At 48.2% G+C, this 15,342-nt stretch overlaps 1 protein-coding gene across 1 annotated transcript in view; it reads left to right on the top strand.

The window, feature by feature from the left end:
- LOC135019225 (putative GTP-binding protein 6) overlaps positions 1 to 15,342 on the top strand; it is a 99,964-nt gene that overhangs the window by 17,190 nt on the left and 67,432 nt on the right. The window contains exons 2-3 of the mRNA XM_063953084.1: positions 11,656 to 11,793; positions 13,134 to 13,204. Of these exons, the coding sequence (XP_063809154.1) occupies positions 11,656 to 11,793; positions 13,134 to 13,204 (209 nt within the window). The remainder of the gene's footprint in view (positions 1 to 11,655; positions 11,794 to 13,133; positions 13,205 to 15,342) is intronic.

Raw genomic sequence — 15,342 nt, 5'->3', positions numbered from 1 at the left:
CGCTAATAAAGGCTAGGAAGGACATGACATCTAAACATTATCACCGTATATGGCGAAAATATGTTTCTTGGTGTGAGGCCAGGAATGCTCCTACGGAATTATTGCATCTGGGCCATTTCCTTCACTTCCTGCAAACTGGAGTGAATTTCGGCCTAAAATTAGGATCTATTAAGGTTCAGATTTCGGCCTTATCCATTTTCTTTCAAAAGGAATTGGCCTCTCTCCCTGAAGTACAAACTTTTGTGAAGGGAGTACTAGGTATTCAGCCTCCTTTTGTACCTCCGGTGACGCCTTGGGACCTTAACGTGGTGTTAAGTTTCATTAAGTCACACTGGTTTGAACCACTTAAAACGGTGGAGTTGAAAAATCTCACTTGGAAGGTGGTCATGTTATTAGCCTTGGCTTCGGCTAGGTGAGTGTCGGAATTAGCGGCTTTATCACATAAAAGCCCCTATCTGGTTTTCCATATGGATAGAGCGGAATTTCGGACCCGTCCTCAATTCCTGCCAAAAGTGTTTTCATCCTTTCATATGAACTATTGTGGTGCCTGTGGCTACGCGTGACTTGGTGGATCCTGAGTCCCTTGATGTGGTCAGGGCTTTGAAAATTTACGTGGCCAGATCGGCTACAGTCAGAAAAACAGAAGCACTGTTTGTCATGCATGCAACCAACAAGATTGGTGCCCCTGCTTCAAAGTAGACTATTGCTCGCTGGATCTGTAACACGATTCAGCAGGCGCATTCTACGGCTGGATTGCCGTTACCTTAATCGGTCAAGGCCCATTCCACTAGGAAGGTGGGCTCTTCTTGGGCGGCTGCCAGAGGGGTCTCGGCGCTACAGCTGTGCTGAGCTACTACTTGGTCGGGTTCAAACTCCTTTGCAAAGTTCTATAAGTTTGATACCCTGGCTGAGGAGGACCTCGTGTTTGCTCAATCGGTGCTGCAGAGTCATCCGCACTCTCCCGCCCGTTTGGTCCTTACGGAGTCCCCAGCATCCTCTAGGACGTAAGAGAAAATAAAATTTTAAACCTACCGGTAAATCTTTTTCTCGTAGTCCGTAGAGGATGCTGGGCGCCCGTCCCAAGTGCGGACTACTTCTGCAAGACTTGTATGTAGTTATTGCTTAAATAAGGGTTATGTTATAGTCTCATCGGTCTTGGACTGATGCTATGTCGTTTTCATACTGTTAACTGGATAGTATATCACAAGTTATACGGTGTGATTGGTGTGGCTGGTATGAATCTTGCCCTTGGATTAACAAAAATCCTTTCCTCGTACTGTCCGTCTCCTCTGGGCACAGTTTTTCTAACTGAGGTCTGGAGGAGGGGCATAGAGGGAGGAGCCAGTGCACACCAGATCTAAAGTCTTTCTTAAAGTGCCCATGTCTCCTGCGGAGCCCGTCTATCCCCATGGTCCTTACGGAGTCCTCTACGGACTACGAGAAAAAGATTTACCGGTAGGTTTAAAATCTTATTTTTTTTTATTTATTTATTTTAATTCCTTAGGTAAACTCAACTACTGTTTTACACAATTCAAAGTAATTATCTGTAGAAGATTATTATCAAAAATACTGGCAGCAAAGGAGTCGCAGCATGTAAGCAGCAGGTGAACAGTCCTAGTGGGAATTTAATTTAGCGTGGGCTTTTAGCTCCCAGTTTAAATGTCTGGAGCTAACCCTGAGGATGGACGTAACATGGATTTCTGCTTGCACTCTGCTGTGGGGGTGAACAGAAATCTGCGGTAGGTAGTGCTTTTGGGGCTAGTCACAAGCAGTAATTGCACAGCCGCGGGCACTTACCCCAGGAACTATGGGTTACTGCGCGACAGCCATGGGCTTACAGTGGTAATTGAATAGCTCTGGACATTTAAGCGAGGAGCTAAAATCCGGCGGTAAATCCCGCAGATAATTGACAGCTAGAATGGTGGTTATTTCTTTGTGGCGTCAGGAGGATCTGTTTACATATTTGAAGAAAATGTTATTTCATATGGGACTGTAAATGTATTAAAGGCTGTCACACTTGGTTGATGGCAATAGGCGTCAGTTATACATTACTACAGGTATACCACCTATAATCTGGCACCCTCAGTTCCAGCACTGTGCTGGACTATCGGTTGTATTACAGAGAGTGGTGTTGGTGGCATCCTGACCTCCACTCGCAGCCTAATCTTATAAAGCATGTCTCCCAGAGCCTAACCCCAGCCACGCAGCCAGACTCCCTGCCCACAGCCAGACTCCCCCACTCGCAGCATAACTAATCATCCCACAGCCTATCTACATCCTCCCACCTCACATTAGCAGCCTAACTTCCCCCAGCACCTGACGTGTCCGGATTATCGGTGGTGTACCTGTATGTTAATATCCTTTAAAAGTAACTTCACATTGCTGCAAAAAGCCACTAGTGACAAATAGACCCTTCCAGAGAGACAACCGCGATTGCTAACATTGCATTTGAAGGGTTGCTGTATCATAAGCCCATTATTTATGTCAATCATCTGATCAGATCACCCACCCCAGCAGGTGAGGTAGTAATATTTATCGGTAATAGATGTGTGGTACTAAATTGTGTATTTTAACAAATGAAAATAAAATACACATTGAGGTCAATCCAATTAGGTGTAAGTTGGATTGTGCGAGCGGTTTTCACAGTAAATTTGTGGGAGTTTTATGCGTGCCCTAAGGGTTTGAAAAGGTAGGGAAAATCTGTATTTTAAGGTAAAAATGTGGGGGCTTGCTTCAGAACCCCTTGTTGACCCCTAATGACTAGGCACTTGGAAATTTTCAGGAATGCCTCTTTTCCACTGCAGCTAGAACCCGGGTTATTGCCTCGATAACCCAGGTCGCGGCTCAGTGGAAAATGGGTTAATCCGGTTAAAAGCATCCAGTACTATGCTATCTAACTTTACCTTTTTTATGTATTAGGCTACGTTGTGATTTATGTATATCACATGGACGGATACCTCATGTTACTTTCCTGTACAAGACTTGCTTTGTTGTAATATGTCTTTATTTTTTTACAGTGTTTCAATAAAAATATTTAAAAAAAACCCAAAACAGCCAGTGCGTTCTTTAGGCCCACTAGCAGCCTTCTACATGATTCTGCTAATGAAGTTGTCACTTATTTCGGTCCAGAAAGGTCTCCTCGCTTTTTGATGCGCTGCTCCCAAGTCGCATTTTGTAGAAATATTGCACAACTTCACCACAACTACTGCAATTAGGTATTTCTAATTGGATCTCGCATTTCTTGGGTGTGCGAAGTCTGCGAGTTTCATGAAACAAACATTTACAGACTCGCACCTAAATGGATTGAGCCCAGTGAGTAGTTTTCAAATGGGACTCTTGTGTCTACTACATATTTAGCATTATGGAAGGGGGGTGGGGGGAATGATAAGAGTAAACTAATTCCATGAGCCAGGTAGCCAACAGATTTAGTTATTGCTAACCTCATGCTCTTTGAAGTCATTTCTATTGATGTCCCTTGAAGCCGGAGCTGGATTGACAAAATCCAGAGCCACCACATATCGCTACATCACCAGCGTGGGGAGGGGGGCACTGTGGCATATGTGAACTGGAGTTTCTGTGTGGCATAATGTTAAGTGTGGACACCACAGTGTGCTTACCACATTTGTTGTGCTGGGAGTAATTACACAAATATTTCTCTTACGTCCTAGAGGATGCTGGGGTTCCACTTAGTACCATGGGGTACAGACAGGTCCCTTGGAAGCCATGGGCACTTTAAGAGTTTAATAGTGTGGGCTGGCTCCTCCCTCTATGCACCTCCTACCAGACTCAGTTTAGAAAATGTCCCCGGTGGAGCCGGTCACAGCTAGGGGAGCTCCTAGGGGCTTTTCTAGTTTTATTATTATTTAAGAGATGTTAGGTCCAGGGAGGCTGCTGGCAACAGCCTCCCTGCTTCGTGGGACTTAGGGGGGCGGGGGAGTAGGATCCAAACCTAGAGGTTAATGGCTCCTATCTCCGCTGACAGGACGCTGAGCTCCTCAGGGTGATGATCGCAAACCCACGAGGCGACCGCTCACTCCCGCAGCACAGCCGCCACCCCCCAAACAGAGCCAGAAGATGGAGTGGTGAGTATGATGCCGGTGCCCCAGTAAGCGGGTCACCGTCGTGAAATGGCGGCATAAGGGTTGGAGCGCAGCCCTGTGAAGCTGCGCTTTGGAGGTCTCAGCGGTACGATGTGCGGCGATGTGAGGGGCGCCCTGAGCCAGCGCACAGACCCTACACTGGTATCCAGAGGCTAACGGGCTAATCCCACTGTTAGTAACCACAGTCACCTCAGGCCAGTATAATCTCATCAGCGGGAAGACATTACAGGGGGCGGGGCTTCTTCCTCAGAGCGGATCCAGCACTCACCAGTGCCATTTTCTCCCTGCAGATCACACTACAGAGACGCTGACAGGGAGCGCTGCCCTCCTCTTCACTCCAGATATCCTCTGCGGTACCAGGGTGTATTAGATAAAGGGGGGAGAGTGTTATATTTCACTGTGTAATATATTATTCAGTCAGCGCCAGGCATTTAGCATAATAACTGCCTACTGGGGCGCTGTTTGGCTGGTTCCTTATACTCTGTGACTTTCTGAAGGTATTCTGGGGGGAAACTGTGCTGACATTTTACTGTGTGTCTGTGTAAACAAGTTTACCATATTTAAGGGACTTTGGGGGTCATTCCGACCCGATTGCTCGCTGCAGTTTGTCGCAGCGATCGGGTCGGAACTGCGCATGTGCCGGCGCATGGCAGCTTTCGTTACCTAGCGATCGCCTCAGAGAGAGGCGGGAGGGGGCTGAACGGCGGCGTTAAGCCGCCGTTTAGGGGGAGCGGTCCGGCCAACGCAGGTGTGGCCGGACCGTTGGGGGGGCGGGCCGCGGCGGCTGCGTGATGTGTCACGCAGCCGCTACGGCCAGCGTGAGCGATGAGCAACTCCCAGCCAGCCGCAGGAGCTGCGCTGGCCGGGAGTTACTCCTCAAATACAAAGGCATCGCCTCTGTGCGATGCTTTTGTATTTGTGGGGGGGCACTGACATGCGGGGCGTCCCCCTGCGTGTCTGAGTTAACGATCGTAGCTGTGCTAAACTTAGCACAGCTACGATCAACTCGGAATGACCCCCTTAGTCCTGTACTGTAGAATGTATATCTTCTCCTGGGGAGTCTAACATGCTCAAAACTGTACAAATTCTTAGGCTTCGGTGGCAGTCCCCCTGGGGTGGCCTCCATAAGGTGTTCTTTGATTTATATTTCTTACATAAATATATCCGATATTAGGAAGAAGCTGCAGTTTTGGAGTAGGCTGGGGATTAAAATCCCACAGCTGTGCCTCTGGCCCCATTTACATACCCTAACAAGCGTACACTTGCCCATATAATGCATGACATAGGAGGGCAACATATGTTTGAGGCTATTAGGGATGAGGAACATTACTTATATATATATATATATATATATATATATATATATATATATATGTAATAAATGTCTTCCCACTGTTTAGGGCGTTAAACTCCTGATTTGGGAAAACCTGAGTACACCCTGAGTTATTATCCACATCCCTAAAGAGTGTCTAAATTGTCAAAGGTTGTGTTACCTGTACCTGGTACAACCTCCATAAAGGCTGATCACAGATTGAGACTAATCTCTAATACTATACACTGCTGCAGGTTTGACTCGGAGACCCACTATTGCGTAGATCTCTGGAGATATTGTAACGTGTTCAGGCTCTTGATGATTTAGATTCTATATGTAGGAGTGACATGTACTTGTTTCTCTGTCACATACAGGATTCTACCGGCTTCACAGCTGGATGCCATGAAAAAGATTGGCCTGTGTAACGCAGGGCCACTGCTCTGGCAGTTTCGACATGCAGGGGACGGTGGCTACACCAATGGACTGCAGATACAGAATCCAAGAACGGTACGGTGAGTCAGCCCTTCACGGGTGAGGCCCTGTTGGGATGCTCGTGATACTTGAATATCCGAGCCAACTGCAAGTAAGTTTCCATATCTTCCTTCCGCAACTACACAGACTAGGAAATTAAATCCTACACCTATACTGCAATCCCTTCCAAGGGTTCCTCCACTTCCTTTTAGGACGTTGGAGAAATTCCAGAAAACCTGCACCGCCAGGTTCTTAGGAATGGATTTCGGGTTCGGCATTCTAATAACCTTCGTTTTGATGGTGGACCTCGCTGCCTGGGGATCAAGCAGGTGGGAGAGAGACTAAAAAGATTTCAGTAAAGCATCTGGGCGATATCCTGCCTAGTCCCCTGGGAAATGTTAGACTTCTAGTACTCCCGCCTCACAGATTCTTCACATCAGGCTTACTAGCTTCTCAGGCTGAAAGTACAATACTGCTGGAAGCTATTCTAACATTTGTCAAACACATGTCATTATTCCGGTTCCACCTCATTTACGTAACAGGGGTTACTATTCAAACATAAGGTCACTGGACTCCTATTGGTGGGTGTTCAATTCAGGAGGGAGTCAGAGAGCGGTGATCTCTGGTCGAGATATAGGGGAATTCCTGGTATCCCGGGATATCAGGGGCGCGTACCTTCACATTCCAATCTGGCTGCCTCTCTAGACCTATCTAAGGTTGCACTACAACTATGTCACTTCCAATCACTGCACTTGGCGTATACGCGACACCGGGGGTGTTCATCAAGGCCATGGCAGCGATTGTGCTCCTACTCCACAGTCCAGGAGTTGACATAATTCCAAATCTGGATGACCTTAACTTCCTCCAGGGGGATGTTGTTACAGAGTGTTGCTCTTGTCACGTCTAGCAAGGTTTGAGGATCCGGCAGCTAAGACTTGCCCAAGGAGGTAGTTGTCTGTGGATGAACAAGACGAGGGGGTTGGATATAGTTCCTTCTCATGGGACAAGGGGCAATGAAGAACGTAGGCGGGGCTAAGAGTCAGTGGGTTGTAGTTCTTGTGGACAGGACTGAGGTAGAGAACTGTAGCTGGTGAACGATGATTTAAAGACGTAGTTGTAGACAAAGAACTGCGGGTTGTGACTTGAAAGACGAGGTTGTAAATAATGAACTGCGGAACTGTGAATGGTGGTTAAAGACGTGGCTGGAGACGAAAAACTGTGGACTGTGATTTGAAAGACGAGGCTGTAGATAATGAACTGCAGAACTGTGAATGGTGGTTAAAGACGTGGCTGGAGACAAAGAACTGTGGACTGTGGTTTGAAAGACGAGGCAGGAGACCCGGGGTCGACCGTGCCCAAAGGGTCTTACTGGACCGGGTTTTCCAGGAGCGCTTCCACAGGCAGCAGCAGGTTAGGAACGGCAGGGCTGCAGCAGCAACTGAGAACCGGCCAAGCAGGGTCAGGAGTAACCAGAATACGGCAAGAATCCTGGGAGCACAGGCTAAAGCACCTACAACAGGGTTGTAACTTGAAGCACTGGCGTCCCTGTCCTAAACTAGCCCCCTTTTATAGGGAGAACTTCCCCTGGATTGGCTGGAAGAAACAGGATACAGGAACTATGCCTCAAACTTGGTCTCCAACATGGCGGCACCCAGTAATGCAGACCTTTCTGCATAGCCACACAGCTCACTGCCCCTGGTCTCCTAGCAACGGCTCAGCAAGAGCAACCCGCTGCAGCGGCGTTCCGCCGCCACGAGCGGACCCCCTCACCACCGCTACTGCTGCCCTCGGACTCGGCACAGCAGCCCACCTCCGCCGCTGCCCACACGCCGCCTGAGAAGCCAGCCCCGCGGCCCCAGCGTACCGGTAAGACTCCGGACACTTACAGCTCTCTCAAATCAACTGTCCCGGGATCTTGGGTGGATCCTGAAGCTTCCAATTTCACATTTGGAACCGACAAGGAGGCGTTCCTTCCTGGAGATGATTCTTGACATGGAAGTGCAGAGGGTGTTTCTACCGGTGGAGAAAGCGTTGTTGATCCAATCCATGGTCCAGAATGTCCAAAAGCCAGACCGGATATCGGTTCATCAGTGCATTCCCCTTATGGGGAAAATGGTTGCCTCTTATGAGGCTCGACAGTACGGAAGGTTCCTAGCAGGGTCGTTCCAACTGGATCTTCTGGTCAAATGGTAGGGATCTCATCTTCACTTGCACCAGCACATACGCCTGTTGCCGAAAGCCAGAATTTCATTCCTCTGGTGGCTGCAAACTTCTCACCTTCTCGACAGAGGTTATGGAGCTGTCGCCAAATGGAAAAACTTCTAAGGAAAGTGGTCAAGTCTGAATCCATCCTTCCAATAAACGTTCTGGAGCTAAGGGCCGGGTTCAACAGCCTTCTACGAGCGGCTCATCTTCTTCAAGATCAGGCCATTCAGGTTCTGTCGGACAATGTACGGCTGTCTTCTACATAAACCAACAGGGTGGAACGAAGAGCAGAGCTGTAATGTCAGAGGTGATAAAAATACTCCTCTGGGCAGAAAATCACACAGTGGCGCTGTCAGCATTCTTCATTCCGGGAGTGAACAACTGGGAAGCGGACTTCCTTAGCAGACACGATCTCCTTCCAGGAGAATGGGGCCTCCATCCGGAGGTATTCATAGAGGTCATAAGCCGATGGGGTGTGCCTCAGATAGGCATGATGACCTCTCGCCTTAACAAGAAGCTTTGGAGGTACTGTTCCAGGTTGAGAGACCCACATGCAGTGGCGGTGGACGCCCTGGTAAATCCGAGGGTGTTCCTGTCAGTGTATGTGTTCCCTCCACTTCCACTCATCCCAAGGTTTCTCAAACTCATAAGACAAGAGTTCAGGTGTTCCTAATTGTTCCGAACTTGCCAAGAAGGGCTTGGTACGCGGATCTTCTGGCATTACTGCTGGGGGATCCGAGGCCTCTTCCTCTTCGCGAGGGCCTTCTGCAACAAGGGGCGTTCACCTATCAAGACTTCCCGCGGCTACGTTTGACGGCATGGAGTTTGGACGCTTCATATTAGCTCGGAAGGGCATTCTGAAAAAGGGCATTCCTACTCTGCTACAGGCTAGGAAGGGAGTTACATCTCAGTATTGCCATCGGATTTGGAAAAAGTGTGTGTCTTGGGGTAAATCCAAGAGATTTCCTATGGTGGAGTTTCAACTAGGGCGGTTTCTCCTCTTTCTACAAGCAGGTGTGGATGTGGGCCTACACTTGGGCTCCTTAAGAGTCCAGTTTTGGCCTTGTCCATTTTCTTCCAGAAACGATTGGCTGCTCTCCTTGAGGTTCAGACTTCCTTGAATGGGGTTCTGCATATCCCACCACCTTTTGTGGCTCCTACGGCACCGTGGGATCTTACTGTGGTGCTGCAGTTCCTACAGTCTGATTGGTTCGAGCCTTTACAGGAGATAGAGGTCAAGTTTCTTACTTGGAAGGCAGTCACACTGTTGGCATTAACATCTGCTGGTGTGTGTCAGAATTGGGGGCATTGTCCTTCAAGAGCCCCTACTTCTTTTCCATGAAGATAGGGCTGAGCTCAGAATGCGTCAGCAATTTCTTCCAAAGGTTGTGTCAGCTTTTCATATCAACCAATCTATTGTGGTGCCAGTGACTACTGACTCCTCAATTATTTCCAAGTCCTTGGATGTGAGGGCTTTGAAGATTTATGGGAAGAGAATTTCTCGTCACAAAAAGTCGGACGCTCTGTTTGTCCTTTATGATCCCAACGAGGTTGGTGGTTCTGCTTAGGGTGGCCAATCCCGGGATCGGCGGGATCCCGGTATTTGAGGCCAAAAATGCCGGGATTTGAATCCCGGGATTGGAGCCTCCAATCCTGGGATTCACGGGATTAAACTGCGCATGCGCATTGTGTTTTTCTTGTCCGGGCAGCGCTGCTGAGCACTAGCGCTCGGCTCAGCCTCAGACGCTGCCCGGCCCTGGCTGTGCGTGGCGTGCACATCTCACACCTTCCCTCCGGTGGCCCGCAGCATCTACTCTTCGGCTGCCTTCCAACCTGCCTGATCAGTGGAGGAGGCCGGCCCTGGCTGCCCGTCTGTGCGCGGCGTGACGTCAGCGAGGTCACTCTGCGCATCCGCACACCTTCCCTCCGGCGGACCGCCGCATATGGTCTACATCGTGGCTGCCCTACAGCCCGCCTTCTTTGACCTTAAATGGAGGAGGACGCCGCCAGACTATGCTCATGCCTGTAGTGAGTTTGTTATTTATTTATTTTTTAATCTAAATTTAAAATGGGCGGGGCTTGGGTGGGAGAAAAATTGAATCACGGTTCAATCCCGGGATCCCGGGAATCCTGGGATTAAGCATTTTTCAATCCCGATTCCCGGGATTGCAAAATGCCCCGGGATTGGCCTCCCTAGTCCTGCTTCTAAGCAGACGATTTCTCGCTGGATCAGGATTTTCTATCCAGCATGCTTATTTTACGGCAGGATTGCCGTGTCCAAAGTCTGTTGAGGCCCACTCTAGCCGTAGAGTGGGTTATTTCCGGGCGGCTGCCCGGGGTGTCTCAGCTTGGCAGCTTTGCCGGGCAGTTACTTGGTCAGAGTCGAACACGTTGGCTAAGTTCTACAAGTTCGATGCTTTGGCCTCTGAGGACCTTAAGTTTGGTCAATCTGTTCTGCAGGAGCCTCAGCACCCTCCCTCCCATACTGGGAGCTTTGGTACATCCCCATGGTACTAAATGGAACCTCAGCATCCCCTAGGACGTAAGGGAAAATAGGATTTTAATTACCTATTGGTAAATCCTTTTCTCGTAGTCCATAGTGGATGCCCAGCGCTTCGTTTCCTGCGTTGTTACTTGGTTAAGTATTGGTTCAGCTGTTTCTGTTCCTCTTTCCTGCTGACTAGAATGGTTTCTTCTAGTTCCTGCTGGTTAGCATGGTGTCTTCATGTTGCGTGCTGCTTAGCATGTTTTCTTCATGTTGCATGCTGGTTAACATGGTTTCTCCATGTTCCGGTTGGTTAGCATGGTTTCTTTCATGTTGCATGCCAGTTGGCATGGTTTCCTCATGTTTCATGCTGGTTCGCTTGATTTTTTCAAGTTGCATGCTGGTTTGCATGGTTTCTCCATGTTGCATGCTGATTAGCATGGTTTTTCCATGTTGCATACTGGTCAGCATAGTTTTTCATTTCGGTGTGAGCTGGTGTGAATCTCACCACTATCTGTGTATTTCCTTCTGTCGAAGTATGTCCGTCTCCTCGGGCACAGTTTCTAGACTGAGTCTGGTAGGAGGGGCATAAAGGGAGGAGCCAGCCCACACTATTAAATTCTTAAAGTGCACATGGCTCCCAAGGGACCCGTCTATACCCCATGGTACTAAATGGAACCCCAGCAACCTCTACGGACTACGAGAAAAGGATTTACCGGTAGGTAATTAAAATCCTATTTTTAATAACATTGCCAACAAATTAACAATCCTATTGGTAGGGGCCCTCGCGAACCTCAGCCTGGCCCTGTCTGATACATATCTTCCCTGTATCTGCAGTGTGTGACCAGTTGTTCAAACATTTAGTTAGCGGTAACTATTTAAAATAGACTGTAGTAAAGTGATGCAAATAGTAATTACTGTATATTGTTAATGTCAAAAACATTTTTTGTTACACACTTACAGTACAACACTTTCCTTTTTATGTTGGCTGCAAATTGCACAACTAGCACCTGTTTCACTGTTTGTTCTTGCTACTAATTGTATTCATTTCCATTTTCATAAACTGTTTTTCTTCTCCCCAGCCGAATTGCAGGTTGCTGAGGCTGTCAGTCTGGTACAGAGCATTCCGAATTGGACGGTGGTAGACAAATTAATAATGTCTACTAAATCACCTGACAGTAAATACATTTTTGGCAAAGGGAATTTGCAGGTTCTCACAGGTAATGTGCACTTTAATGTATAACATTGCTGAAAGAAATTGTCTCCTTCAACAGCAGGGGCACATAGATGGCAGGTTATGTTCCAACCTGACGACACAAGTCACTAAAAATATCTTAACTCTTCCTCTGGTCTACCATGGGATCCGGCCAGGGGAGAGGTTAGGTTTAGGCTGTGATTAGGTTTAGGGTGGGGGTTAGGCAACCCCCCAGGAATGGTTAGGCTGTGAACGGTGGGGATGATTAAATTTAAGCACCACCGGGGAGAGTTAGGATTGGGCTGTGGGTGTTGGGGTGTTAATTATACTTACCTTCCCCTGTTGGAATTCCAAACATCGGGATGCCACAGTGGGTTTTTTGACCACCGGCAAATCTAACCCAACCCATAATCCTCTCAGGTCTTAGTCCTGGAATGCAATTAGGGAGGCCAATCCCGGGGCATTTTTTCAATCCCGGGAACCCTGGCCGCGCCCGGTCCGCCGGAGGGAAGGTGTGCGGATGCGCAGAGTGACCTCGCTGACGTCACGCCGCGCACAGACGGGCAGCCAGGGCCGGCCTCCTCCACTGATCAGGCGGGCTGGAAGGCAGCCGAAGAGTAGATGCCGCGGGCCACCGGAGGGAAGGTGTGAGATGCGCACGCCACGCACAGCCAGGGCCGGGCAGCGTCTGAGGCTGAGCCGAGCGCTAGTGCTCAGCAGCGCTGCCCGGACAAGAAAAACACAATGCGCATGCGCAGTTTAATCCCGTGAATCCCGGGATTGGAGGCTCCAATCCCGGGATTCAAATCCCGGCATTTTTGGCCTCGGATCCCGCCGATCCCGGGATTGGCCACCCTAAATGTACTGTAACGGCACATTTCCCATTAAGAATGCAAACTCTATTCTTCTGTTATCTCTACGTAATTTGCAGGTAATTATTAAGTTCATTTGTGAACCTGAATCTGTTTACATTTTTCACCTTGTATCCATGTAGTGTATGTAGTATGTTCTATAGCTATTTACACAGCTAAGGAACCCATGTAACACCATATAAATAGAATATAATAATGGTAGAACAAGGTGTATCTCTGAGAATTTGTCAATGAAATATTGTCCCTTATATTCATGGCCAGTGCTTTGTGACCCTGGTTGTCCCTAGACTAATCGTGGATATGGTACTGAGAACATTACTAGTATACGCATAAAAAGACACAGCCTTCTATCCCATTATTCCATGGGTATCTAGTTCTTACTCGGTGCCCCTTGTGCCATCCATTGCTAATGGTATGGTAATGTGTTCTGCATGTATTATAGCTAAGAATCTTTCTTCCACTTTATCTTACCTGCACTTTCTTTTGGTCACAGAGAGGATTAGAGGTATGTCTCCGCTCACTGCAGTCTTCTTGAATGTTGAAAGACTATCTTCTTTGACTGAGGTAATATTGAACTTTCTTAATATGATAATAAATACATAAGTGTAATAATTTGTAAACGAGTAGCAATTATATATCCTAGATTAACAATCAGGAAAACTATTAGTGATGGGTAAGTGCGGATGGTGATGGAGAGCAAGTGTAAACTAACAGGACCACCATTGGAAACGCAGCTATATGGAGCTCCACTTGAGATTGGTTATATTTTCTAAACCTGTTTTATTGTATATTTGTGTTACACCCTGACCATCTCAAAGTGTGCTCTACATTCTTACCAATGTAATCAGTTCATATGGTGATAGGAAAAAACAGGTTTGTATGTTAGCGCTCCTATTCTCAAGCATGGTACATGATTGCATGCACAAATCAAGCATGTCTTAATGACCAATCTCAAAACAGAAGCGCCGGTATACAAGTATTTAATATATCTTTCCCCTTCATTCATCTGGGGGACGCTGCATCTGTACTGATGGGGTTAGAGTGTGTGGGAAGGGAGCTTTGGCCCAGAACCTATAAAAACAACCCCCCCCCCCCCCCCCCCCATCTCCAGCCTGACTGACTGACTAACATATCCTAAGTACCTTACAGGTGACAGGTATATTTTGAGTGGGGAGTAGTTAGTTAGCTTTTCCCTGCTCTCTACAGTCTCTGGGGAAGTCACCACACTGTGATCACTGGGGCTCCCTGTATCCGGACTGGTAATCCGAGGAGGCAAAAATACAGGCAAGATGCTGGCAGCCACAACCTGTATTACAGTGTTGGGCTGTCAGTTTCTTCCCCCCATAAGCTGGTGTTTATGTGGACTGTAAGAGGTGCGCGGCTCTGTGTATGCAGCGCGTGCTGTGACTGGTGGTTATGGATACAGCGCGCGTGGCGGGGGGGCACTGACTGCTATCTGACAGCAGCGGTCAGGCAGTTCCCCGGTCACTATTACGGAGAGACAGGCGGGACGCTGCTTCCGCCTGCTTCTAGCGCCGGTCTGCACTTAGTTCCCCTTCCTGAAGGGGACCGTCCAGCCGCGGCGGAAACAGAAGGGGAAGCACGACTTCCCACCTTCGTCTCCCGCTCAGAGGATGTTACTGCGCCGCCCACCTCAGTCTGTTGGGGCGGGCTTCTGCTACAGGAGCCATTTTCTCCACGCTGAAGCACTGCCGGGAATGCTGCGCTCCGGAGCACACATACACAGCATATCAGGGGGATTCAGCTTCTCACCCTCTCAGGCGGGGGTCAGCTTACCGCAAGTACACTGTATTACTTTCATAGCGGGCTACCTAATGTTTATCTGTTCATATACCAGTCCCCCCCCCCCCCTTTTCATTATACAGGGGGGTTTTAGATCTACAGAAGGAGTAAGGAGTTACAGTTTGTAGTTGTAGTCCGTACTGAGTGCTTCCTTCTTAGGACACTTGTGATATTTTAACACGGCAGTATGGTCAATAAGCCAGACAAATCTGCTAAGGGGAAGGCAGGCTCTGCTGTTTATTTTGCCTGTTCTCAGTGCGGGTTCAAACTTTCTAAGGGTAGCACAGATCGTGGTTCTCACTGCACTGCATTCTCTGGGGCGCCTGTTGTTGAGCAGTCTAGTGGATCTACAGCTCAGCTTATTCCTCTGTGGGCCAGGAACATGGCCGATGCTACTGCGGATTTGCGTCAGTCCCAGTCAGGTACTGATTCAAGTCAATCTGTCGAGGAACCTCCTTGGGCAAGACATATGGGCAAATGTCTTTCGGATATAGCGCAGTCTATTAACAAAATTGTGACTACTTCGGGCTCAGCGGCTTGTAAGAGACAGCATCCGCGGCCTGCTATCACCTTTCCTGGTCAGGAGTTAGATTCAGTCACTCCTTTGGAAGAGGGTGAACTGGATTCTGAGTAGGAGGATACTTCCACTTGGGAAGTAGAGGAATTGTCTACAAATTTAGGTGTCAGGTTATTAATCGAAGCTATACGTCAAACTCTTAATCTTCAAGATACGGTAGAGGCAGAGACTTCAACAGCATTTTTTCAAACGACAGAAGAGACAAGTAGCTGTCTTTCCTTCATGTACACATTTTGCTGATACCTTGAAGAAACGTTGGCTTAAGCCGGATTCACGCTTTCAGGCTCCTAAAAAATTAAGGTTTCTATGGGATCAGTACTAA

Source organism: Pseudophryne corroboree, chromosome 2 (genome assembly GCF_028390025.1).
Source record: "Pseudophryne corroboree isolate aPseCor3 chromosome 2, aPseCor3.hap2, whole genome shotgun sequence".
Classification (NCBI taxonomy): Eukaryota; Metazoa; Chordata; class Amphibia; order Anura; family Myobatrachidae; genus Pseudophryne; species Pseudophryne corroboree.
This window is presented reverse-complemented; position numbering and strand designations above follow the sequence as displayed.